Source organism: Polychytrium aggregatum, assembly GCF_025602895.1.
Source record: "Polychytrium aggregatum strain JEL109 chromosome Unknown BJ171scaffold_1, whole genome shotgun sequence".
Lineage (NCBI taxonomy): Eukaryota > Fungi > Chytridiomycota > Chytridiomycetes > Polychytriales > Polychytrium > Polychytrium aggregatum.
The window spans coordinates 366,465-391,275 of NW_026516203.1; the positions used below are offsets into that span (position 1 = coordinate 366,465).

The following is a 24,811-nucleotide window of genomic DNA, read 5'->3' on the forward strand; positions in this document are numbered from 1 at the left end:
TTGGTGGGGTGTGCAAGCGCGAAGGTGGGAGCGGCAAAGGCTGTGCGCTTACGGATAGTGCACGAACAATAGGGAGTGCGTGGGAGTCTGGGCTTGGAAACAGACCAAGAGTTGAGAACAGATCTGGTCGTTGGGATGTTTGGGAGAAAACAAAGAGCAGTTCAGGGCGGGAGAGGGAGGGCGGGTGGCTCTCGGAGCAGTCTCCGTCGGAATGGCCCGCTCAATGCCCAATGACCCGCTGAGCGGAGCATGGTTGCTCAGGGCGGGGCTCGGGCTTGCCCTCTTGGATGTGCACCGCGGATCCGCCAAAACAAAACTCGATCGACTTTGGAGAATATACCATGTGTCCGGGCGATACCCGCGATCAAATGTCATGCGCGGCCGTTTCTTGGGAGTACTCTTGCGGACACACCCGATCAATATCCCTGCGTGCTCATCGTTGGATGAGAAATGTGCAACTGGCCCTGGGCTGGACCGGTCGTGGCGCAGGCTGGACCCAGAAGTGTGACGCTCACATGATCGCCGCGTTCGGGCTTCCGCTCGGTTTTTTTGGCTGTCGTTCTTGCAGACCCAGATCGCGAACGCCTGTTGACCGGCTTGTGCAGCAACACCTCGCTGCCCCACGGCGGAAATCCGATTCGCTGTTGCTTGACATAGAGATCCAAGGCGCACACTTTTCTCCCACGCTTCTGAGGATAACGGGGCCGACATGTCATTTACATCGCCCCAGGGTACACACCGCCGGTTCCAGCACAACGCCGCTGCTGATCAGCAACAACATCAACACCAACACCGGCACCAGCACCATCAGCACCACCAGCAAGACCACCCACCATCCGCAGCCGGGCCATGGCGCGCCAACGTCAGTACCAACAGCCAAAAACAGCTGCTGCCGTCTCCCCAGCAAAAATGGCAGCGCAAGAAGAAGACAACCTGGCTTCAGGAGGAGCGCGACGAGCTCGCCCGGAAGGAGCAGGAAAGACTGGCCCGCATCAGTGCGCTCCAGACTCGCGACTCGGCGCAGGCTGAAGGAGCGGCCAAAACCAAGACCAAACGCGGCGGCAAAAAGTATCGCGAACGACTCGAGCGCATGAAAGAGAAGAAGGCTCTTGATGATGCCGGCAAAGTTGCCGCGTCGGATCGGTCGGGCGATTTGTCCGGTACGGTTCCGTTCAGGCCCGCACCGGGCAGCTTGAGAAGCGTCGAGAAACAAGCGGTGGACTACCACGGCGCCGGAGATAAGGGCGGACCCACAACCAAGAGTGCAGATCACGACGAGGACGATGAAGAGGACGACGAGGACGACGAAGAAGAAGACGATGAGGATGACGATGACGATGACGAAGAGGACGAAGAAAACGAAGAGGAAGACGAAGAGGAAGATGAAGATGCGATGAGTGTAGATGCCGATACAGCCCACACCAGCGTCCCAGTCGAAGCCCCAGTCGAACCGAACAGCGACCACTCAACCCGTGCAGACGGCCCGGCGACCAAGGTCAAGAAGCAAGCCTCCACAAAGTTGTCAGGGCTGCCTCAGTGGCTGGCCCAGCCGATCACCATCTCCCCGTATCTCACGCACGATGACGAGTCCTCGATCCACAACCCCAAATGGAGCCTGTCGCCCAAAATCATCAAGCGGCTCGAGGAAAACTCAGTGCACCACCTGTTCCCGGTCCAGAAGGCCGTCCTGCCTCACCTACTCTGTACCCGGTTCTCGTCGGCGCCTGTTTCGCCCGGCGACTTTTGCGTGTCGGCCCCAACGGGCTCGGGCAAGACTCTGGCCTATGTGCTCCCGATCGTCGAGACGCTGGTGGCGCGAATCATTCCTCGGGTTCGAGCCCTGGTCATTCTGCCGACCCGGGATCTGGTCAGCCAGGTCCGCACGACCTTTGAGCAGTACATCAAGGGAAGCGACCTAAAGCTGGCTGTACTCACAGGCCAGACATCGTTCGGGCTGGAGCAGAGCCATCTCGTCAACGCCGACGCCGACGATGTGGCGACTGAGGGCGTGGCTGGGTCGAGTCGAGTCGACATTGTCATTGCCACCCCCGGCCGGCTCATGGATCACCTCCGGGGCACTCCGGGATTCACACTACGCCATCTGCGCTTCCTCGTCATTGACGAAGCCGACCGCTTGCTCAACCAAAGCTACAACGACTGGCTGGTCCATGTGCTGAAGGCGGCCGAGTCTGCCCCAGACCACAGCAACGAAAAGCGAGTCGACATGGGTGGCCATGTTCGAGACGGAACCCAGGACCCATCCGGCGGTGATCAATCTGTTGTGGGGACAAGCGCAGACGAGCCTGATGCTCGCGCTGAGGAAGGAAGCCAGCAGCAGCCACAGCAACAGCATCAACAGCATTCGAGAGCACCCCTGCAAACGGATAGCCTGGGCCTTCCTGTCCACACCGCGCGGACACTGCGCAACTCAGCAGCCGACTCAGCATCCTCAGGCACAAGCGCAGGTGCAAGTGCAAGCACCACCCAAACAGAAGTGCAATGCCAGGGCCTGCTGCACTACACCCCTCTCCAGAAGTTGCTCTTCTCGGCGACACTCACTCGCAACCCCGAGAAAATTGCGTCGCTGCGGTTGCATGATCCCAAGTACATTGCCGTCTCCAAAATGCAGCTCCTGTCGAGCGGCGGTGGCGCAGAGACTCCTTCCGGATCGACATTGGACGCATCAGCGGCTCTTGAACCCCAGGACGAGGCCGAGGCCGACGCTGACGGATCTCGATACGCAGCTCCAGTCACGCTGCGCGAGCACCTTGTTGTCGTTGAATCGGCCGGCGAAAAGCCCCTGCTGCTGCTGCACTTGCTCTTCAACCTGGGCACGTCCGGCGTCCTGGTCTTTACCAAGTCGGTGGAGGCCGCCCATCGTCTTGCCGGCCTCGTGCAGCTCTTTGGCGAAAAATACCGAGGACTCAAATCATCGAGCGACAGCGACAGCGACAGTAGCGAAAGCAGCGACGATAGTGACGATAGTGATGATAGCGGCGACGAGAGCGACGATGGCCCCGAGCAAGAAGCGACCCCCAACTCGAACCAGGCCACCGACACGCCAACGACGTATGCCCGAGCCTTCTCGTCTGACCTGTCTGCTGTCGAAAAGAAGCGTACGCTCTCGGCCTTCCAGACCGGCAAGCTCCCGGTGTTGGTGTGCTCAGACGTGATGGCACGAGGTATCGATCTCGGAGTAAGCGTCCGTGCAGTCGTCAACTACGACGTTCCGACCCGCGCCAAGACCTACGTCCATCGCATCGGCCGAACCGCCCGGGCCGGGAGAGAGGGCGACGCCTGGACATTCGTGGAGAGCCGCGAGGCACGATGGTTCAAGCGCGAGGTCGTGCGCAAGGTCGATCGGTCCAGCAAAGTGATCCGCGACAAGCTCGACCAGCAACAGATCCGCAAGCTGCATGCCGGATACGAGCGGTCGCTGGAGGAGCTTGGGGATCTTGTCAAGGGTGTCAAGCGGAATGTTTCCGACACAACTCCCAGCGCCCCGAACGCAAAGAGCCAGTCTGATTCCGATAGCGATTCCGATAGCGACTCGGACAGCGATTCTGATGGTGATTCTGATGATGATTCTAGTGGTGGCGAAGTCGAGGAGCACTTGGCGGCCCCACAACAGAGTCACATCGGTATGGATTATGAGCCACAGCCGGCACTGTCGGGCACATCTTGCGGCGAGCAAGACCAAGCAACCGGCAAACGCCCCGGACGGTTTGACGATCTGATTGGACATGCCTTCAAACGGCCGGCTCTTGACAGTCACTCTCTCTTGCCGACTCGGCCAGATGGAGGCGTGAGTGGATGGCTGCTCGGATAAAGCACTCTTGTTGGGCAGTGCTGCCGAGCGACTCAATAGATATGGATGCACTCGACTCGAACGAACGAACCGGGCGAGGCAGGCACCCGATGCCACCAGGGTCTGCGGAACGGCAGAAAGGAAGAACCGTCACTCAGCCTGGGATAAGTGGCCGGGCGATACTTTGCGCTGATCGGCGGCAAATCGATGGAAAGCCGATGACGGATGTGACTCGACGCAGGCACTATATTCGAAGACATCTGGTGGGGTCGCAGGGCGACGCTCATGCAGAGAACAGACCCCTGACTGATGCGATGCTTAGATGTGATGGATGGGTTTTTCGGAGCGAGAGGTCCGAATGAGGCTCTGGAGAACCTGAATGGTCCAGCTGGTGTTGAGGAGAGTGAACACCGCCGTGTTGAAGAAGCATCCAAAGACAACGACACTGGATAGGGGAGCGAGGATTTCGTCTTGCTGGCTCTCCTTGGCACCGGAATGAAGCGGGCGAGTGGGCCGGTCGGTGAAGAAGGGGGCCTTGGGGTCCAAGAGCGAGCGCCCAAAGCGAGCAATGACATACGGGCCAACGGGGAACCGAATAAGAAGGAAGACGAGAGCCCGGAGACGCAGCAGGCGGGCCTGGACCGATGCCGCGGCAAGGGAGCTATCGGGTAGCTTTCGGGCTGCCCAGAGCAGGTTGGAGACCAGGACGGTGAGTTCCGACGGGGCGAACACACCTGGGACGCCAGCCCCCTGTTTGTAGATCCGAATGAGGAATGTGCCCAGGAAGCCAAAGACATGGTGGATCCAGACGGAGGCCGATTCACGACCATGCAGGGCCATGACACACATGTCGTAGAGCATGAAGCCGGCTTGGTTGGCAAAGGCTCTGTCGAGGTTGTCCGAGTAAAAAGTGGAGGAAAACAGGGTGCCGTCTCGGAGACCGGACGCGATGGCGGCCGAGGAACAAAGCCCAACGACGAGGGCATTGACGGTCGAGGGGAGCTTCTGGGCCAAATACAGTGCGTCGCCGGGTGACAGGGCTTTTGCGGCTCGAGCCTGGACCCAGGGCACGGCAAGTCGCTGGGCGATGATGTGAAGCAGGGCGGAGGCGACAAAGGCATGGGTGATTCGGCTGCCGACGACACGGCCCAGGGTCGATGCAGGGGCTTTGGCGCGGACATCACCGACAGGCTTTCCAGGACGGGCTGGTCGGACGGCTAAGCTGGCATCTTCGGTGGGCGGAGCGCAGGAGTGCTGGCTCATGGTCGAGTATGGGGATGGGACTCGGGCAGCCGGATTGACAATGCAGATAAAAATGCGGAGGCGGATGGATCGACGGGTCAAAAGCGATCTGAGGGGCGAGGCAAGCCACAACGGATCAGGACTTGGGCCCATGTGAAACCAGAACACCCGGACATCGGGTCGAACAGCGGATCATTTTGGCGGTCTGGAGCGGGAGACAACGTTCCGAGATGGGGGGGTATCTGGAGTGCAAGTGCTGCTGTGGGCTTGGTTGATTGTTCGGGCGGATGTAGCTTCTCCAAGGCGCCGATGGGGAATGAGAATCCAACATCGAGACATCAACGCAGCCCAAGCGACATCGGTGGCGGCGACAGCGAATGTATCGTGTGGCTGCTGGGTTGGACAGGGGCCAAGATTAGGGCGCGTCGGCAGGAGTGGGAATCGCCACAGCGAGCCACGAGCTCGCAGGGGAATGAGAGATTGCCCCTCGAGATTGCCCCTCGAGATTGCCCCTCGAAGTCGTCAATCGAGATTGTCCCTCGAAGTCGCCAATCAGTGTCGCCAATCGAAATGTCCACAGAGGGACATTGCACTTGATGGACGCGCCGGGGACCCCCAGCCACTATCTCGTTGGGTTGCGCTGTCGCCGCTGCTGTTAATGCTGATGCTGACATTGATGCTGATGCTGATGCTGCTGTTGACGCTGTTGATGCTGTTGATGCTGACATTGATTCCGCTGGCTTCGACCGCCCTCGATTGCCCTCGATTGCCCTCCAGCCCGGTTGATGCCGACCTCCCGTGCCGGTGGCAAACGGCAAAGACAGAGGCGCAAGCCCGCAGACTGAGCCTTTCCGCATTTCGCGCAGAAGCAAGCTGCGCAGCCCAGGCGCGCTCACCCGACCAGGCCAGCGCCGCCGCCAGGCGTGGGACAGGGTCAGCTGCGCGGGCGCAGGCGGCCACGGGGACAGGCGCGCCTGGATCGATCCGGCTTGGCGGAATGCGGCTGCTCACGTGGCTGCTGAGTCTGCTGCTGTCTTTGTCGCAGGCGGTGCAGTGCTCTGTGTCGCTGCGCTGCACCACTGTCTGTGTGCCGGCTCGCGCCGGAGGCTGCCGGGACTGCCCGGGAGTGATCGCCGTCCCTTGCTGCGGCGCAGCCGGGCCGCGCCCGCCACCAATCAGCAGGGGTCGCCTGAGCGCGCCGTTCCTTGTCTGTGCTGCGCAGCTGGCCAGCGGGCTGCCACAGGTTTCGCACCAATTTGCGCGGCGCCCGGGGCCGGGCCAGAGTTCCGCCAGGAGGCGGCCGGCGGGGTTGAGTGGTGCGCCGCGAGGGTCTGTTTGTGCTGCCACAGCGGTGTGTGGTGCGGCTGTTGTGTGTTGCTGTCTGTCTGTCTGTGCCGATGTGCTCCTGCCCATCGCTCAGTCTGTCTGTCCGTGTCAGTGCGCTGATGTCTGTTTGTTTGTGTGTCCGCCTTGGCTGGGCGTGACCTGCCTTGCTCGCCCACTGTTCCTGCTCCGCCGGCCCATTGTCTCCGCCCACTCATGAGTGCCACTCGCCGATCCATTTGCGACAGCGGTGCTCTGTGCAGCTTCAGCGCCACCCGTCGCGGGCTGTCTCCATCCACACTCGCACGGTCGGTCCCCCACCCGCTCACAGCAAGGCTGAGCTGTATTCGCGCCGCGAGTGGTCGCTTGCGCTGTATCACGCCGGTGGAGTGCTTCTCTCTGTGGCCAATGGGCGACTGCGGACTTGCCGCTTTGACAAGTTGCGAGCAGGACAATGGCGGCATCTCCTTCGACCATCTGCAACTCTTCAACCATCTGCAACTCCTTCGACCATCTGCAACTCCTTCGACCATCGACACCTCCTTTGGCCTATCGACAACGCTTCGACCATCGACAACTTGCCAGCATCGACGCTGCCGCCACCCCCATCAACAAACACATCTCGGCCGGCCCAAACAGCACACCTCTCCCGAGGCCGCCCCACAGTCCCCACGCGACACCCCCCCCCGCACAAGGCCACACCCGTGGGCCGCCCTTGCCGCTCCCTGGCCCTTGCTCCCTTTCCCGTCTGTCGCCGTCACCGGCTCTCATCCTGTCTCGCTCAGGCCGCCGTCCACCCTTCGTCGCTTTATAACCTCCTGGTGTCTCTCGGCCTGTTGCTCGGCTCTGCTTTCCCTCCCCTCCATCCTCCCGCCTCCCTTTCTCCGCCCTCTGCTCTTCGCACCATGGCCGGTCTGCAGGGCAACTTTGCCTTCAAGTTCGAGGCAACCACCCACAAGATCCTCAGCGACAACCTCTCCGAGCCAACCTCTCCCAAGCTCTTCCCCGGCGTGCCGCCCTTCCTCTTGAAAAAGGGCAGCCCCGCCGTCCCGAACCTGTCGCCATTGGCCCAGCCCACCAACGCTGGCCCTTACGCCAAGCTCGCCACTCAGATCCACCCCGTCTCGCCCGACGACTTGGCCTCAAAAAAGGCCTCGATCCCGCTGCCCAACCCGTCGACGGTCTATCCCCTGAGCGACAAGGACAAGCTCCAGACCCAGTTTGCGGCCCCGGCGATCAACCCCGTCTGGATGGCGGCTGCCAAGGTGATGGTCGTTACATCGTACCTCCCCGTGCGCCCCGATGAAATTACTCTTGAGGTCGGGGACATTGTCATTGTGGAGTAAGTGAATTCCGAGTGCTATGGCATGCGTCTGGGGATGCACATGCATCTCATGGTGCTGCCATATCCGCATCCAGAGCTCCTCTGGCTGTCGGCACGGGCGTGACCCAGACTCTCGCAACACTGAGTCATTCGGCGCTGTTTCGTCGGCCTCGTCTCCACACGCTGACCCCTCCTTCCTTGCATCATCCAGGACCCGATTCCATGACGGATGGGCAAAGGGCGTCAATCTCTCCAACGAGCAGATTGGCATGTTCCCGCTCCACCACACCAAGGATCTGCCGGCCTTTGCTCGCACTCGAACTCCGTCCATCCGCAGCGTCCCTGAATCCGATCCCAAGGCTGGATATGCACAGACAAAGTTTGTCCAGCAAGTCTATGCTCCCCGGAGAGACGACACTGCCTACGACGAGCTGGACCAAATGTCAAACGGAGGCCGGGTCGTTCCCACGCACTGAGCCAGTTCCGGAGACCCCACCTGCCCTGGCGGCTGCACCTGGAGAGTCGCTTGTGCTGTAGCCATACAGCCGACTTTTATTTGTATCAGTCCAACCGGGGCTCGCTTGAGGCCCTTCGACGGCTTCAGCCGACCCACCCGTCACAGCAAACTCCTCCCCGACACTTTGCTGACGACACCGATCTTCTATGCTGGGCTCGCCCCCCCCCTGCTTCCCCTTGTTTGTAGCATTGCTTTGCCCAGATTCTACCTTGTCTAATTCCGCTTCCAGAAACGCATTTGTGGCTGTCCCTTTCTCGGCAGCTCCCCGGCCAGTCCGCCCCCTCGATTTCCGCGGTTGCCGTTTGGCTTGGCCTCATATTCATCATCGCGACCCCTCTGATCCCACCTTGTTTTCCTCCTCCCTGCTCTGCCGCTCCTCATATCCCCTTGCATAAAGGGTTTCCAATCTCCTCTGTCTCGGATCGTCGCTAATGCCGTCGTAGTCGCACCACCCCTTGGCTTCCTTCCTTGGCCCATATTCTTGTTGTACATTAGTTGATCATTGTCTTTTTCTTTGCGCTCCCGCTCCACCAGCGTGTGCAATCTGCATGTCAGAGCCCGCCCGCTCAGCCGCCAGAGCTCCTTTGCCTATCCTCCTCCCCTCATCATGGTTTGGATTATTTTTTTTTTTGTCATGGCGTCTTGTCGTTCTCACAAAATGAAATAGGGACATTTGATATGGAACTAGCAGTTCCAGGTTTTTTCTCTTTTCCACAGCGCTACTGCTGCTGTTGGATTGTGGTTGCTGAATATAGCCATGTCCCCTCGCCATAATGCTCATCAGCAAGCAAGCAAGCACAACTAGCCTGCACGGAAATGGAAGAAATGCAGCGCCAATGGCTTGATGTTGCTGGTGAAAGCCGCATCCGTGTGCTACAGCGTTGTGTTGATACTCTTGGTGACGCTGTTGACGACGCTGATGACCATGATGAACTTGGCTGCAATGAACAAGTCGTTACAAAAATGTTACTCTGCCATGCATGTGGACAGGACAGCTGCTTCCAGTAAGCCCCACGCCCAACATCGGCCGTCGTTGCCTGACTTTGCACCGTCGAATCCACTATTCCCATCCGAGTTGAATGCGCCCCCTTTGCTCCTCTCATTCCCAACCCAGCTTACCATATCGCAGCGCGGTGACCTCCAGAAACGGTGTCATTTGCACACTCAGGGCGGCAATGTGGTAGATGCATGTCAGGACCTGGAGGATGCTAGCGCAAACAAAGGTGGCATAGTAGCGTTTCTTGGCCTCGTATCTCGACGATCGCGGGTTTAGCGAGAACGATTTCTTGCCCACGACATAGCCGGAGATCACGAGGAGGACAATTGTGAAGAGGTCGTCCAGGACCTCCAGCACCAGGGGCGAGTTCTGGATACTGAGACATTCGGTGCCTGAGGTGGGATCGAGAAGACACCACGTCAGCTTTGCGTCGACATTGCGTTGACATTGTGTTGACATTGCGTTGGCTTTGTGTGAGAATTGCGTTGGCACTGTGTCCTGTTGGCGTCATGTTTTGCCGCAGGCCATGCTGACATGGGATGCAGCTCCTATCGCCATGCCAAAAACAATCCATCATTTCGCCAGGCACCCCGTCACAGCCAAACCCCATGCAGCACAGCACATACCTCCCACTACAGTCCACATGATCGCCTGCCGAATCACCACAAATACGAGCTCGATTGCACCCATGCCGAAAATCACGGCCACCCGCCACTTCTTGATGCGCTTGTAGAGGCTGAATCCCGTTGGAGCCTCTGGCTCAGGCCCAGGAGCAGCCACGGCTGCGGCTGCGGGTGCGGGTGCCGATCCCGAAACGTTGCCTCCGTCGGTGCTGAAAGTAATTGTCGGAGGCGCACGGTTCTCGAGGGCGCCCCGGAGGGTACCATACTGCTTGGGGAGATCCTCGTCCGAGTCCAGCTCTCCCGTGCTCTTGTGGGTGCTGTTGACAGAGAGGGCCCTCTTCAGCGGCACTCCATCTCGTTTAGCTGCCCCGCTATCCGGAAGGAGGGATGCGCTTGCATAGAGTTTGGCTTGACTCAGGCACGCAAGTTTCTGCTGGGTGTGGTTGAGCGCCTTCTCCTTGTCAACCTCGTGGCCGTCGTCATGCTGCATCCCAAAGCTCTGCCCGTGGTCTTGGCTGCCCGCTATCCATGAGACATTGACGTTGGAGTTGCCGCTATATGCGCCGCTGCGGAAGCGAGAAACATCGTCCGGTTGGTGTGCCGAAAAGTACCGTGAGACCACGTAGCAGATCCGGAATACGTTCTGGTTCGGTCCAGAGTGCAAGCGTGGGACGAGATCCAAGTGGGTAGAGTTGAGTGGAATGGAATGGAATGGAGGCGGAGATTGAGTGGGATTGAGACGGAACGGCAGACACAAGCACCGATTCATAGCTCTCCAAGCCACTCCCGCCGCCAGCCCATTACCGAGAGATCCATCAGGACTGTAGCCACCATCAACCCCGAGTTTGCGCTGCAGTCCGAGAGAATGTCCCGTACGAGCTCCAGGATCCAAACGAGCGTCACACTCGAAAAGTCCAGGAAGGTCATGAGCTGCGCCCAGAGAGCATCGTTGAGTCGAAACCGCCACCGGTGCATCATCACCAGGATGATGGCCGAGCAGCAGCAGCAGAATCCGTTGAAGGCGTCAGTTTGGTATAGCGTGGCGACCAGGGCCGAGTGCTGTGTCAAGGTGGTGACATTCATGCCGGCTCAGGAAACCCTCGGCCGTGTGGTTCGTGGGGTTGGTTTGTGGGTGGATGGGGTCCAAGAAAGTGTGATGCAGAAGCTGCTCTGAGGCCCGAGGCCGAGGGTGCTTTGGAGGCTGCAGCCCAGTCGAGAGGCTCGATGCGGGGGAGTATGATGTTGGATCCTCGAGGTACCGAGTCCTCGAAGCAATCAATATCCGGTTTCGACAGGGGGGGGGTAGACAGACTGTATCTTGAACGAGCCGATCTTGTATCTGGGGCCAACGGATTTGAATCTCGGGATCTGCACTAGACTGGGTGCGTGAGTTGGGTATTGGACGACTATGTGTGGAAGAAACGACGACGTGGGGGAAAGTCGGCCGTGTGAAAAGTAAGCCGTTCTCGTTGTCAAGGTCAGCTCGATCGAAAGCCAGCGCAAGATGGGCAAAGGATGCAGTTCATCGACAGTGGCTCCCACAACTCGCCTGATTGAGTGGTCGATGGGATTACGGAGTCTGATTCGACCACCATGACATCACTGCACATTGTCGAAGCGAGCGGCCAGAGTGTATGTATGGTTGACGGGATGCACTGACGATCGCATCATCAAACCAAATAGTCCACTCCCGTCTCCCTTTCTTGCACACTTGCCGTCACAGGCAGAACAGAGTACATGGTTCAAATGCGATCTGCCGCCATGGCTGGGCGATCATCGACAATGCGTATATTTCGGACAGAGCACTCTGTCTGCGGGACTGAGTGCTATCAAGCCCCTTATCCTGGCAGTACAGCCCACAGACTCTTCCTTGCGACAGATGCACATGCTTGGCTGCCTTCTCACCCTCACCACAGACAAAGATCCAGATCCCAACCTTTTGAGCCCCAGACTAGTTGCGCACTTCAGAAGGCGTTGGATACATCAAGCTGCGAGCACAACAGCACCAGCGCAATCGTGCCAATGATGCTCCAGTCAAGGCTGGCTCGGATCGATCCAGCACTGGGCGACGGCGACGACGAAGGCGACTTGCTTGCGGTCAAAGTGGCCGTTGAGTTTGCGGATGCGGATGCAGTGGTTGATGGGGCTTTGGAAAGACTCGAGGCAATCGCAGGGTTGAATATCACTTCGATCGCGGTATTGTTATATGGCGCGGTGCCAACGCAACTTGCAACGGTGTTGATGTTGAAGCCCGCCATACTGACTCGCTGCAGCGTTTCGCCCGCGATTTGGGCGGCTGAACCACGGTCCGACACATGGGCAAACAGGAAACAGGACATGAAGTATTGCCACACAGGCACGATTGAGGTGGGAGGGGATCGGTTAGCACTACCCATACACAGAGCACAATGTGCGGAGATGAATGAAAGATGCCACTTACGGAGCTGGAAGAGGTCGTGCTCCAAGCTGATGATGCCCTCGGCTGGCGGCGATGCGATCCAGCTGCTGATGGAAGCACGCACAGACGTGGGAGTCACAACCTGCGACGAGTTTTGTGCGTTGGGGTTGAAAGTCTGGAGTTCCCAATCGTCGGTATCTGCGGGCACATGTAGAACAGCATAAGCACTGATGTGCGGCCAAACCAAGCGCATCAAGCGGACGAATCGACGAGTTGAAGCTGTAGGACGGCACTGCTTGAGAGCGCCATGAACGTGACGACACACAGCCAAGACCTCATGGTAGAACCACGAACCTCTGTTCCAGATAACGACCTTCAGCCCCATCTTGTGAAGCAGTCCGCGCACGCGAGCATCAATATCGCCATCTGGGTCCCATAGCAGCAAGGAGGTCAGGTCCAGTGTGAAAGTAGCAGATTAAGCAAGCAAATGGCCAGCGAGACAGCCGCATTAGAGCCTTGCGCGGGAGTTGGCTTCAATGTGTGTGGACATGCCATGCCCGAGCCCAACTCTCGCCTGCCAGAATGCTTGCTGCAGCAGTAGCGGTACTCACAAGGAGGCCGCATGTACGTTGGGGTCTGGCCGGTAATATCCCGAATAATCTTGGCAGTCCACATGATTTCAGCCACTGTCGGCACAAGCAAATGTGTGTGGGGAGCAATCAGTGTCGGGCATGATTTTACTCACTGCAACAACGGCTGTCTTCCGCCCATATCCACACCATCCAGCAAACCAACGGGCAGCGCTGATATGTAGTCAGGGCTCGACGCGTACCAATCTGTTCGGAAGTGAGTTTTGGAAGGCTGGGATGGGTCCAGGTGTCTAAGCGATAATAAAGTCACCGCCAACAGATCATTACTGTGTGATACTGGGGCAAGTCACTGCTATGGCACCAACAACAACAGCGCAAGTTCCAAAAATCAACCCGGTACGGTTGATGGATATGATACATACGGATACTGTTGGATCGATCAGTAACGAGCCGGAACCCGAGGCAGGACAGCGGTTTGGCCAGAGACAAGGAGAGAATGAGTCGAAGCCGTGTCCACGAGCAGGTCCACGAGCAGGTCCACGAGCAGGTCCACGAGCAGGTCCACGAGCAAGGCCGATGCGAGCCATCATTGAGGAATGCCCAGCAGACTGGCAGGGCAGTCGATCGAGAGCCTCACCCGATCTGGTGGCCAGCCTGATAGGCACGACGAAGAATGGAGGGGTTGTTGGCGACGTTGCAGCCAATGACAAAGAACGTGGTCTTGACGCCGACAGTGTCGAGCTGGTCCAGCAGACCAGGAGTGTATTCGCTGGGGCCGTCGTCGTAGCTGGGGGTGATATGGCAGCGTTGCGATGAGGGACGAGACGATCAAGGGACGAGAATGAGCGCAGCTATCACGGAGTCGACACCGAGTGCCGAATGGGAGAGACATCGGCAGATACAGGGCACCGTCGATCCACGCCGAGTCTTCTGTCGTTTGGGCTTTGGCTTGCGCGGGCTCGATGCGCTGAGACTCACGTCAGAGACCAGGTCTTGGAGTTGCCACAGGCCGTGATGTCGGCACCGGTGTCGAGTGCGCCCGAGAGGAAGGTCGACCAGGCCGGGTCGAAGGGAGGCGATGTGCCACAGGGCGGATAGGATTTGGCTGCGACCTGTCGTTTCTGGAGCGACAGATCGACGCCGTGGGCCTGGACGAGGAGCAGGCCGGCCAACAGCACGAGGAGGGAGCGGCAGAGCATGGGCGCGGGGGGGATACAGGGGAGGAAGCGTCTGATGCACTGGTGCTGCTGGTGGTGCTGCTGCTGCGACGGGAGAGAAGGCGGGAGAGCAGCGACGTCTCAGACAGCGACGGATTTTGAGGCGAAAGAGTTGCCCACCCGGAACCGAGGCGAGTGGGCAGGAGGAATCCGAGCACACGGCTGAAACAAGTCTGCGCTGGACCAGACATGTCACGGCAAGCGACAAGGGCGAACGCGCCAAGGAGTGTACATGTACACATGCACTTGCACATACACATACACATACATATGCACATACACGGCAGCAAGGGGTCGTGTACATGGGCTGCTGTGTGGCGCTGTCGCGGCCGTTGTGGCAATGGGCCGAGTCGCGCCAGGAGCACAGCCAGGCGACGCGCTCTGTGGCACCAATGTGCCCGTGACTGCTGGGTGGTGATTTGTGCGTCGGGAGCGCGTCGCGTCGGCGCGGCCCCTGCAGCGCCACGCGTGTGGGGCAGCACAGCCCTGTGTGATGCAGCAGCCCTGACGCAACCCTAGCCTAGCCCTAGCCTAGCCCTCATCCAGCCCGGTTGCCGCCGTCACGCGAAAAGAAAAATCCCGCCCCGTCACGCATCCCTGCACTTGCCAATCCTTCTGCGCATCCTCAGTCGTTATCGCAGTCAGCGAGTCCGCTGCTCCAGCCCAGCACAACACAGCCCAGCACAACCCACAAACTACCCGGCACCATTCTACCATGACCTTGCTGCGAGCCTTCGCGGCCGTCAGGGCCCCCAGCCGATCGGTCCTCCGATCCTACTCAACCGCACACACCGCATCGTCGTCCTCGTCGCTTGGCTCGTGGGCCAAGCTTGCCGTGGGACTCTCGGCCGCGAGTGTCGCCGCCGTCTATCTATACGACTCCCGCGCCTGGGTCCACCGCGGAATCTTGATGCCGACCATCCACTTTTTGCTCGACGCTGAGACTGCCCATCGCGCCGCCATTCTGGCTGCCAAATATCACCTCTGCCCCGTCGATCGCGGAGTCGACAGCGATGTGCTTGCCACTGAAGTGCGTATCGTGCTCTCTCGCTCGCTCGCGCGGTAGATAGCCGAGTCGCTAGGACTGTGCACGAACGATCAGGTGCTTGCTCTGGCGATTGGCGCATATTTGGCTGGGTTCTTGGCAGCAGACTGGTGCGGTAACTTGAATTTGGGTACGGCCGGATAAGGCGGCACTTGCACTTGCACTTGCACCTGCGGCCCCCCTGAGGATGTCCGCTGCAAAGCCTAACTCGCATGCCTATGCCGCCTTCACAGATCTGGGGCAAGAAAATCTCCAACCCCATCGGCCTCGCTGCTGGATTCGATAAGCATGCCGAGGCCATCGATGCCATGTTCGGCGTTGGCTTTGGCGCCGTCGAAATCGGGAGTGTGACTCCCCAGCCCCAAGTAAGCGTCAGCCTTCTGTTGCTGCGAAAGCCAGGTCTGGCAAGAGCAGGCAGCAGCGCCAGAGTCCAACCGTCGATTTGCTAACCGGTTTGCTGGTATGCGTTCCCTGTCATGTTCTGACAGCCAGGCAACCCGCTCCCGCGCATGTTCCGCCTCCCAGAGGACCGCGCCGTCATCAACCGATACGGATTCAACTCGGAGGGCCACCAGGCCGTCTACGACCGTCTCAAATCCCGTATCCGCAACTTCCTCTACCGCAGCGCCTCCGGTTCGGAGTCTCTGCCAAAGTCGCTCAAGGAGAACCGACTGCTTGGCGTCAACCTCGGCAAGAACAAGACCTCCCCCGCCGACTCCGACGACGACTATATCAAGGGCATCGAAAAGCTCGGCGAGTTTGCCGACTATATTGTCGTCAACATCAGCAGTCCGAACACCCCCGGCCTGCGCGCATTGCAGCGCCGTGAGCCCATGGAGCGACTGATGCAAGAGGTACGCTGCAGGCTGGTGTTCCTGGGCCTTGTCATTGGGCATGCGCTTTTGTCGTCGAACTACTCCCATGGCTCCACTCCTGACCCATCTCGCCTTCCACCCTCCTGCTCCAATGCCACGGGTCTGGATACAGGTCAAGGACTCTCGCGACAAGCTTTCGCATCGTCCCCCCGTGGTGGTCAAGATTGCGCCCGATCTTACGGATGAAGAGCTCGACGACATTGCTCAAGTGGTCATGAAGGTCGGAATTGACGGTGTGATCATCAGCAACACCACCATCAGTCGTCCCGCGACTCTCAAGAGTGGTACGTGAGCCCTGTCAGCGCTTGTGTGATGTTTGGGCGAATTTGCGATGCATTCGGTGCCGGTGGCTCTGTCTGGCACCGGTCCTGGAGCACGATGTACTCCACAGCTTGCTTGCTCGATGAACTGGCTGATGGCCACAGTGCCCTCAACCTCGCACACATGCTCACCCGCCGCATCTCTCTCTCCAGATCCCCGCCTGATTCGCGAAATGGGTGGTTTGTCTGGTCCTCCCATCCACTCGCTCTCTGTAGCCACCCTGTCCAAGTTCTACAAGATCACCGGCGGCTCCGTCCCTCTGATTGGCTGCGGCGGTGTCCTGACGGGCGAAGATGTCATTCGCTTCGCCAAGGCCGGCGCCAGTCTGGTCCAACTCTACTCGAGCATGGCCTACGAGGGCCCCGGGCTCATTGCCGATCTGAAGGACGAGGTCACCCGAATCCTCAACCGCGAGAACAAGACCTGGAACGACATTGTCGGCCTTGACCACAAGTAATTCACCTGGACGATGACTGCTTGCTCTCGATCCTGTTCAAAAGTGCGCTCCTTTGCGCACTATTATATTGCACTGCTCGTGAGCTTCGAACTCTCTCATTTATCTTGAATCCCGCTGCGGATGTTGTCTCTGGAAGAGCCTGCCAGGAATAAAGACTCTCGATCCAGCCGGGCGACTGGTTGCAGCGAGCACTCTTGGTACACCCTTCAGTATTCTCCCCCCCGGAAGCACATCCCCAACTCTGTATGCTGGCTGCTCGCGATCGCCATCGAGTCGTTCTAGCGATCGTTGAAGCCTTGCTATCGCAAGACCCACCGCGATATACGCTGCGATATACACCGAGAATGTCAGCACATATATTGTATATCAACACATCGGCACCGCCGGTAGCGGCTGTCCAAAGAATGGTGCATATGGGGTGGGATCCGATAGCGATAGGTGGGCAGCAGTGGTTTGGCACTGCCCGGTCGCGGATATGACCATCCTCGTTCGATTACTGTCTTGGATTCCGGACAAAGGACGTGGAACTGCCGGCAGACGACGAAGCCTTCTGGAACTGAGTTGGCTTGAAGCCCATCCTGAATCCTCCGCGGGAATCGGAGCCACCAGCGCCCCCGCGGAATGACGAGCCGCGGGCATCATCTCCGGGATAGCCGCCACGACCCATTCCACGCCTGTCGCCGCCGACAGGTACCATGTTGGGATTGCTGTCGCCTCCAATGCCCCCGCGGAAGCCGCCACGACCGCTGCCTCTGCCGCCTCGCCCGCCACGGCCTCCTCGGCCACCCCGGCCACCGGAAATGCCCATGCGGCCCTTGCGGAAATATCCGTTTTTCATAGCCAGATCCATGAGCTCCTTCGGTACGAGCTGGCCCGAGTCTTCGAGGTTTCGGACCAAGTTGCCGGCAAACTTGTCTTCGCTCTGGGTCACCAATGTGTAGGCCACGCCCTTTTCACCAGCGCGGCCCGTTCGACCAACTCGGTGGACATGTGAATCGATGTCGCGCGCTGCGTCGTAGTTGACCACCGTCTTGATTTGCTTGATATCCAGGCCACGAGCGGCGACGTCCGTGCACACCAGGATCTTGACCTTGCCCGCCTTGAAGTCGTGCAGCACCTGGTCTCGCTCAGACTGGAGCAGGTCGCCGTGCAGCTTGACGCACTGGAATCCGGCAGAGTTGAGATTCGCCGACAGCTCGTCGACACCCACGATTCTCGACACAAAGATGAGCACATGTCCATTGACGGCAAAGGAGGCCAGGCGCGTGATGAGCCAGTCCCACTTTAGGGTGTCGTCTTGGAGGATCTGGACGTGCTGGGTAATGTCGGTGTTGACGTGGCCGATGCCGCCGATGATGATGCGAATAGGGTCGGTGAGGATGTCCCGGGCGAGCCGCTCGACTTTCTTTTGGAAGGTCGCGCTAAAGAGCAGTGTTTGCCGGTCCGGTCGGATGGCGTTGCAGATGGACCGCACGGGCGGCTCGAAGCCCAGATCAAACATCTTGTCAGCTTCGTCGAGAACGAGGAAACTGACGCGCTGAAGATGGGTGGCCTTCATCTTGAGCAGATCGATCAGTCGGCCGGGTGTGGCAACGAGAATCTCAACCCCGCCGGCGCGGAGCTCCTTGAACTGGTCGCCCTTGGAGGCGCCGCCGTAGACAACGGATACTCGGAGTTGATAGCACTTTGCAAACTTTTTGGCCTCGGTGTAGATTTGCTGGGCAAGCTCGCGCGTCGGAGCCAGAACCAGACCGATGGGGCCGTCGCCCTTGGCGAGCTCTGGTTGATCCTACAGCCACAGGAGGAAGATTCAGAGATGCGGAAGGATTCAGTCCTCCGTTTCTGCCATCCGGTTGCTTGTGTGTATCATGCCGGCTCCGACCGGACCAAGCACGCTGAGCCACATCGAAACGGCTGGCCCTGCACCGCACACCGGTTCACCCACACACCCGCACATCCCGGTCTGCAGAGCCTCCAGCAACTCCGGGGCACATCCGACACAGCAACCTATGGGATCCGCTTCCGACTGTCGTTTGGTGATCGACAGCGCGCCACTTACCATCATGTGCACCATCATGGGCCACAGGAAAGCCGCTGTTTTGCCGCTTCCGGTCTTGGCGATACCAATGATATCCCGTCCAGAAAGCGCCACAGGCACGGCCTGCTGCTGGATGCCGGTCGGCTCGGTGTATCCGTGCTTGATGATGTTGTTGATCAGCGCCTCATCAAAGCCAAAGTGGCCGAACGAGATGCAGGGCTTCGCCGGATCGTGGCCGCTGACATTCATGTTTAGCTGCAAGCGGATCTGGTGAACTCGCTCATCGCTCAGAGCGGCAATGTCGGCATGCTCTTCGTAAAAGTTCTTTTCGATCGGGATGTACTTGATGTCGTCATGGTTGACGCTCCCAAGGACGTCGCCCTCTTTCTTCTTGGCGGGGCCGGCCTCTCGGTCCGAGTCGTCGTCGCCATTGGCTGCGTCGACGGCCCTGGCTGTCGCATAGACCTCCTCGTCCGAGTCTACATCGTCGTCGCGACGGGCCTCGGCCTGACCGGTGCCAACCTCGATGCCCTTGCTCTTCATGTGCTTGATATAGCTCTCGATATTGTCTTCCTCTTCCAGATCGTCTCGACGGACGGCAGGCTTGGCAGACGAGCCGCGCGCCTCCTCTGCTCGGGCCTGGTTGTAGATCCCGGCCATGAAAGCATCCAGAGGATCGTCTTCCTCGACCGGCGGTGCCGCGGGAGGGTCGGCTCGAGCAGGTTTGCTCGAGTCGCTGTCCTCCCACAGCAACTCTCGCGCCGCTTTGGGTGGATTTGCGATACTCTCCGCAGCCTGGTTGTCATTGTCGTTGTCGTCGTTGTCGTCGCCAAAGGGAAGCTTGCGCTTGAGCGGCGGATCAGCCGGGCTGCTCTTTTCGTCGTCGCTGTTGTCTTGCCATATGCTTGCCTTGGGCTTTCCGAGGGCGAACCCGATCTTGGGCCCGGGCTTCTGGCCGCCCGTTTTCTTGAACATTGTTGCGCTGGCGATGCTGGAGCAGAGGAGGTTGGTGGTCTGGCGAGTCGCGAAAGGGCATCAGTGGCCGACAGCAGGCAGCCACGCTCTGGCTGTGGGGCAGGGCGGCGCGGGATTGGCCGGCGCACTGGATATGCATGTGATCTGCACGTGCATCAATCGATTCGAACCGGCTGGCGGCCGGCTGTGTGCTGGCTGCTTGGGGCAAGGCAGTATTGGCTCGACACAGGTCGGGGAATGTTTTGCTCCCTCTTTCACCCGCACTCTTTTCAGTCAGGTAAATGCCGCGAATCGGCTATGGGACAGGACGGGGCTCTGGCATCCACCACGACGACTGCGGCATCCATCCATCCATCCATCCATCCATCCATCCATCCATCTATCCACCCATCCACCCATCCACCCGCCCATCCATGCACCCGCCCATCCATCCGTCCGTCGTATGACCTGCGGCCGCTTGCGTCTGCGCTTGGGTGTGTTGCTGGATAGGTATCGCTGACGCTCGACCTCCAACCTCTGTTCTATCGGACGCCCAAACCTGACACCGGACGACCCGATATCGCTATGTACTGCCTCGGTGCGACTCGAATGCGGAATATCTCGACTTTCCACAACTGGTTTTTGATAACGGATCGGATGCATCGCCCTCGCTGACATCTGGAACCAACCGACCGGCCGATCGACTTGTGTTCATCATTTCGCGGATACTCGATGCGGGATGTGCGGAAAACGATCGAATCGGCGACACATATACACGTCACGGATCTGCTTTACCGGCTCGGGCAATCTCTCGACGACAACACTCGCTCGCATGGCAATCTCTCTGCTGGATCGGGACCTCAACCATCAGTGTAGCCATGTCCTTCCTCCCAGCTGAGATCCAGGGCGAGCAGACCGGTATCAAGCTCTTCAACAAGGTACGGTCTCGAGCCCATTGGCGGCCCAGCCGGGCAGTGTGTCGGAGCGTCGCTACGCCTTCCATGGCTGTGTTGGAACACATTAGTTGTGCTAGATCCAGCCGTGCTAACATTCGTTGTTTTTCCCTGTTTTCCAGTGGAGGTAATTGCTGTGCTGGAACACGTTACGTTGGAAACAGCCGTGGCAGCCGAGCGCATTCAGCAAACCTAATACCGTCGTGTCTCCGTCTGTCCTGACTGCAACAGCTCCGATGATGTTGAGATCAAGGATCTCTCCGTCCAGGTGTGTTTCGTGGTGGTGCAAAATCGCCCGCCGTCTCACGCCCATCGTCTCCCAGCAGCACCGATCTGATCATATATGTGGCTTTGATGTTGTGTCCAGGATTACCTCCAAATCCGCCCCTTGTACGTCTCGCACACCGCTGGCCGCTACCAGGTCAAGCGCTTCCGCAAGGGACAGGTGAGATATCGGGCTCTACGGCCAACGACAGGCGCAGCCTCAGTCAAACGCAACCGATGCATCGACCGTCTCTCCTCCGTCGTGGACTGACCATGCTTCTCGCCCCGCCAGTGCCCCATTGTTGAGCGCCTGAGCAACTCCCTCATGATGCACGGCCGCAACAACGGCAAGAAGCTGATGACCACCCGCATCATCAAGCACGCCTTCGAGATCATCCACCTCCAGACCGACCAGAACCCTATCCAGATCCTCGTCGATGCCATCATCAACACCGGCCCCCGCGAAGACTCTACCCGCATTGGCTCCCAGGGCACCGTCCGTCGCCAGGCTGTTGATGTCTCCCCTCTCCGCCGTGTCAACCAGGCCATCTTCCTCCTGACCACTGGCGCTCGTGAGGCTGCTTTCCGCAACGTCAAGACCATTGCTGAGTGCCTTGCCGATGAGCTCATCAACGCCGCCAAGGGCTCTGCCAACTCTTACGCCATCAAGAAGAAGGATGAGCTCGAGCGTGTTGCCAAGTCCAACCGTTAAACATCCATCGGGAGCTGTTTGTGGAATGTACAGTGTGGCTGTAAAGATTGGAAATACATTTTTTTTGCTAATCTAGCAGATCTCTGAATGGACTCTTCCGGCTCTGCACCTCGGCGCGATGGCAGAGTGGGTATATGCACAGTCGTCGAGCGGTCGCCGAATAGTCGTTCGCAGCAAAGACCCCTCGGTGCCGACTTGCCAGGGTCCTGCTCGAAGGGCGGCCGAAGCCAGCCCAACCCCGGGCGATCGCTGTCACCCCTGCAACCGAGCTCTCGACCCTTGGGGCATGCTGGGCGCCAGACCGACCCTTGAGCAAATTCCCTTTCCTTGCCTCCTCTGACGAGTCCGGTCCAGTCCTGCTCGGTCGAGTGCCTCTGTGTGATCCGGCAGCCGTCCTTGTCCACCATGATCTCAAACATCGATAGCCCTCCTCCCCTGGACATCTGCTCCATGATCATCTCGCCCGAGAAGGGCACCAAGAAACGCCGGCGACACGAGCTCGAGATCCGCGAGGCAGATTCAGGCATGGACCTGGATGGTGAGTATCGCCGGCACGAAACGATCCGGGCAGCCACGATCTCCCCCCCCCCGCAGCAATGCGTGTGAACGGGATCGTTCACTTGATGCAGTCGATCTGCACCGGCTTGATCCCTTCCACATGCCCTTTCGCACAATACCCAATCCGTGCCATCCATTCGGCCGCCGCGACGGGCACAAAACTTCACACGATCGTCCTGGAGACCGTGGGCATGTTTCTGCTGCAATCGCGGTGATCCGAGTACCGCCGATCCGCATTGCTTTGCTGCTGCTGCTGCTGCTGCTGCTGCCATCGATCGCCGCGCTGATGTCTGGAAACTGCATGTCGAATGGCCCTTGCAGGAAAGGGAAGGGCCGCGCGCTCCCGCAGCGTCAACGACCTGACTTCCCAGGAACTTGCCGTCGCCCAGACAGTTGCCATCGAGAGGCTGCAGCAAGTTCTCTATGTCGACATCCAGTATCCCTTTCCCGGCCTCGACAACACCGACGCCAAGAGCAGTCCGCCGGCGACCCCGACGAGCCGCTTGCGATTCGAGGGCCATGTGAGTCGACATAGTCTGGCTGTGCTGCAACTGGGGTATTGGAGACGGCTGATCCTGCTGCCGGGACCAAGCGGTTGATCCTGCTGCTGGGACCAAGCAGCTGTGCTCACCAGGCCAATTTCCAACTCATTCGCCTCCACTGAATTGCCGACGCATCTCTGGGCGGGTGATCAATGCTGCCTTGGTGATCCAGAAGTCTGTCTCGGTCAGCATGAACCTCGACTGCGACTCCAGGGCCACACCGCCGGCCTTTGTCTATATCCACCACCTGGATGTCTTTGTTCCCTCGGCGCTACATCACCTCGTGCAGTTTCTGCAAGCCCACGGGCTCGACAACCCAGGCCTCTTTCGCCAACAGGGCGACTTTGCCAAGATCGCTGCCATCCGCAAGACCATTGACCAGGACGGAGCACCCCGAGCTATCGAGCGACTACATCCTGCCGACTGCATCGAGGTCGGCACGGTGTTGCTCAACCTTCTGAAGGAAGACGATCCCATTCTCAACACCGAACTGCATGTCGCCTTCAAAAGTAAGCCCGCGATATTGCATCACCATGACGTAGCAGCTCGATACAGTACCTCACGCCCGGCCATGATATTGACGACTCGCTCTGTCTGGGCCTCGCCGGTTCATCTCTCCCGCCCCCAGGCATTCTTGCCTTGAACAACTCCTCGTCTCAGCGGCTGCCAGGCTCGCGGATCTGCCATCCGAACCAAAGTACCATCCGGCTGCTCCGGGACTGCCTGCTGCTGTTGGCCCCATCCAGTCGACAGAGCCTCCAGTTTCTGCTCGACTTTTTGTGCCAAGTGCTGCGTAGAAGCAGCACCACATTCAAGTCTCGCATCCTCGGGGCCGTGCGGCTCTCGGCCGTGGTTGGGCCGGTGCTGGTGGGTCTGCACCAGATTGCACGCCCGTCGAGTTCCCACGACCACAACAAAGCCAGTTTTCTGCTTTCGACGCCCGTCCGTCAGGCCAACAGTGACTGGGCCTCAAACCTTGCCGAGCTGCTCATGTATGCCAACGGACTCGTCAGAGATGCCCCGCTCTCGGCACGACCCCTGTCGTCCCCATCGCCATCGCCGTCCCCAATGTCGTACTCTGTACTGACGCTCGAAAGCGCGCTGTGGCGAACCAACCCGACCCTCGAGGAGGCCATCCATGACCATGCGCTGCTCGTGTCGGCATTGGGCCAAAGAACGCCCACGAAAAAATCGCTCGCAAACATGACTCCGAAGCGCAAGTCTCGCCATTCGCATACAGGAGCAGTCAACTCGAGTCCGTTTGCGGCAATCAAAGGCTCTCCTGTCAAACCCCTTGGTATCTCGGGGATTTGTGCTCGCAACCTCTTTGCGGCGCCAAAGCCGCTCGCACTCACAGGTACGCCTGCTATGCTGTGGATGATCCTGGAGGTTGGGTAGTGGGTCGAATGTGCTGAATTGGCTGTCGGGCACTTTGGTGTGGTGAGTCCGGCTTCAGCTCTGTTGAATATAATTCTAAACGATGGCCCAACTCCCCGCGCATCGCTACCCAAGATTGTCTCGGCACAACCAGCTGGCCAGGATCGCCCGTCCACTCCCCAACCATCCAGACTCGCCAACTACAAAACTTTTTGCACAGCGACGGTCTGCAGTTCACAAAGTCGGGCCATCGATCCGATCCAACCAGCCACGACGACCTCCGAGAGCCTTTCCCAAAGCGATTCAAGCTGTGGTAATCCGCAAAGCCATGTGATTGCACACGCCTTTCAAACGCTTTTCAAACGCTTTGCACACGCAAGATGTGGGACTATTGCTGTTGCTAGTAATCCTTTTCTTGATGCTGATGATGTGTCCTTCAAGCTTGCTCTTAATTTACGAGCTTTCCGATCTTTCCGATCTTTCCGAGCTATACCACCGCTGGGTCGTCTCACAACAGCCACTGCTCCCGCGATGAATTGTATGAGAGATTGATTCATCCATTTACATAGATACGCGGCCACCGCCTTCCGTTTTGACTTTGAATGGCATTGCCGTCTTGCCCTTTTCCTCTGGACGGGGGCACGCGGGGCTTGTCACCAACCCGCCCCAGGAACAT

General features: G+C 59.0%; 9 protein-coding genes across 9 annotated transcripts; 5 read left to right on the forward strand and 4 right to left on the reverse strand.

Annotated features, from left to right (window-relative positions):
• Window positions 1–1,393: 1,393 nt before the first annotated feature.
• BJ171DRAFT_418435 (P-loop containing nucleoside triphosphate hydrolase protein) lies at window positions 1,394–3,829 on the forward strand (the record flags this gene model as incomplete). The annotated part of the gene is made up of 5 exons (XM_053107343.1): window positions 1,394–2,218; window positions 2,325–2,465; window positions 2,534–2,645; window positions 2,688–2,893; window positions 3,023–3,829. 5 exons carry the CDS (start codon window positions 1,394–1,396, stop codon window positions 3,827–3,829), a joined length of 2,091 nt encoding a protein of 696 aa, XP_052971687.1.
• A 297-nt stretch (window positions 3,830–4,126) lies between these two features.
• Window positions 4,127–5,071, reverse strand: BJ171DRAFT_470570 (uncharacterized protein; the record flags this gene model as incomplete). The annotated part of the gene is made up of 1 exon (XM_053108577.1): window positions 4,127–5,071. One exon carries the CDS (start codon window positions 5,069–5,071, stop codon window positions 4,127–4,129), a length of 945 nt encoding a protein of 314 aa, XP_052971688.1.
• Window positions 5,072–7,278: 2,207 nt separating this feature from the next.
• Window positions 7,279–8,173, forward strand: BJ171DRAFT_576398 (uncharacterized protein; the record flags this gene model as incomplete). The annotated part of the gene is made up of 2 exons (XM_053113749.1): window positions 7,279–7,715; window positions 7,909–8,173. The coding sequence occupies 2 exons, from the start codon at window positions 7,279–7,281 to the stop codon at window positions 8,171–8,173; spliced, it is 702 nt and encodes a 233-aa protein (XP_052971689.1).
• Window positions 8,174–8,896: 723 nt separating this feature from the next.
• BJ171DRAFT_4036 (uncharacterized protein) lies at window positions 8,897–10,934 on the reverse strand. The gene is made up of 4 exons (XM_053107222.1): window positions 10,639–10,934; window positions 9,838–10,477; window positions 9,334–9,603; window positions 8,897–9,152 (listed from the first exon to the last, which is right to left on the reverse strand). Exons 1-4 carry the CDS (start codon window positions 10,915–10,917, stop codon window positions 9,088–9,090), a joined length of 1,254 nt encoding a protein of 417 aa, XP_052971690.1. The 5' UTR covers window positions 10,918–10,934; the 3' UTR covers window positions 8,897–9,087.
• Window positions 10,935–11,571: 637 nt separating this feature from the next.
• BJ171DRAFT_484536 (uncharacterized protein) lies at window positions 11,572–14,173 on the reverse strand. The gene is made up of 8 exons (XM_053109001.1): window positions 13,801–14,173; window positions 13,460–13,609; window positions 13,245–13,249; window positions 13,065–13,112; window positions 12,844–12,918; window positions 12,587–12,658; window positions 12,275–12,430; window positions 11,572–12,130 (listed from the first exon to the last, which is right to left on the reverse strand). The coding sequence occupies exons 1-8, from the start codon at window positions 14,019–14,021 to the stop codon at window positions 11,799–11,801; spliced, it is 1,059 nt and encodes a 352-aa protein (XP_052971691.1). The 5' UTR covers window positions 14,022–14,173; the 3' UTR covers window positions 11,572–11,798.
• Window positions 14,174–14,647: 474 nt separating this feature from the next.
• BJ171DRAFT_484539 (uncharacterized protein) lies at window positions 14,648–17,089 on the forward strand. The gene is made up of 5 exons (XM_053109002.1): window positions 14,648–15,069; window positions 15,318–15,449; window positions 15,573–15,938; window positions 16,072–16,243; window positions 16,433–17,089. The coding sequence occupies exons 1-5, from the start codon at window positions 14,755–14,757 to the stop codon at window positions 16,735–16,737; spliced, it is 1,290 nt and encodes a 429-aa protein (XP_052971692.1). The 5' UTR covers window positions 14,648–14,754; the 3' UTR covers window positions 16,738–17,089.
• A 141-nt stretch (window positions 17,090–17,230) lies between these two features.
• Window positions 17,231–19,318, reverse strand: BJ171DRAFT_418206 (P-loop containing nucleoside triphosphate hydrolase protein; the record flags this gene model as incomplete). Its single annotated transcript, XM_053107329.1, has 2 exons — window positions 17,231–18,526; window positions 18,797–19,318. 2 exons carry the CDS (start codon window positions 19,316–19,318, stop codon window positions 17,231–17,233), a joined length of 1,818 nt encoding a protein of 605 aa, XP_052971693.1.
• A 1,189-nt stretch (window positions 19,319–20,507) lies between these two features.
• Window positions 20,508–21,750, forward strand: BJ171DRAFT_4084 (ribosomal protein S7 domain-containing protein). The gene is made up of 5 exons (XM_053107267.1): window positions 20,508–20,667; window positions 20,805–20,809; window positions 20,914–20,950; window positions 21,050–21,127; window positions 21,239–21,750. Exons 1-5 carry the CDS (start codon window positions 20,608–20,610, stop codon window positions 21,656–21,658), a joined length of 600 nt encoding a protein of 199 aa, XP_052971694.1. The 5' UTR covers window positions 20,508–20,607; the 3' UTR covers window positions 21,659–21,750.
• A 313-nt stretch (window positions 21,751–22,063) lies between these two features.
• BJ171DRAFT_594652 (uncharacterized protein) lies at window positions 22,064–24,650 on the forward strand (the record flags this gene model as incomplete). Its single annotated transcript, XM_053114537.1, has 5 exons — window positions 22,064–22,196; window positions 22,538–22,737; window positions 22,931–23,267; window positions 23,387–24,115; window positions 24,271–24,650. The coding sequence occupies 5 exons, from the start codon at window positions 22,064–22,066 to the stop codon at window positions 24,450–24,452; spliced, it is 1,581 nt and encodes a 526-aa protein (XP_052971695.1). The 3' UTR covers window positions 24,453–24,650.
• Window positions 24,651–24,811: the final 161 nt, after the last annotated feature.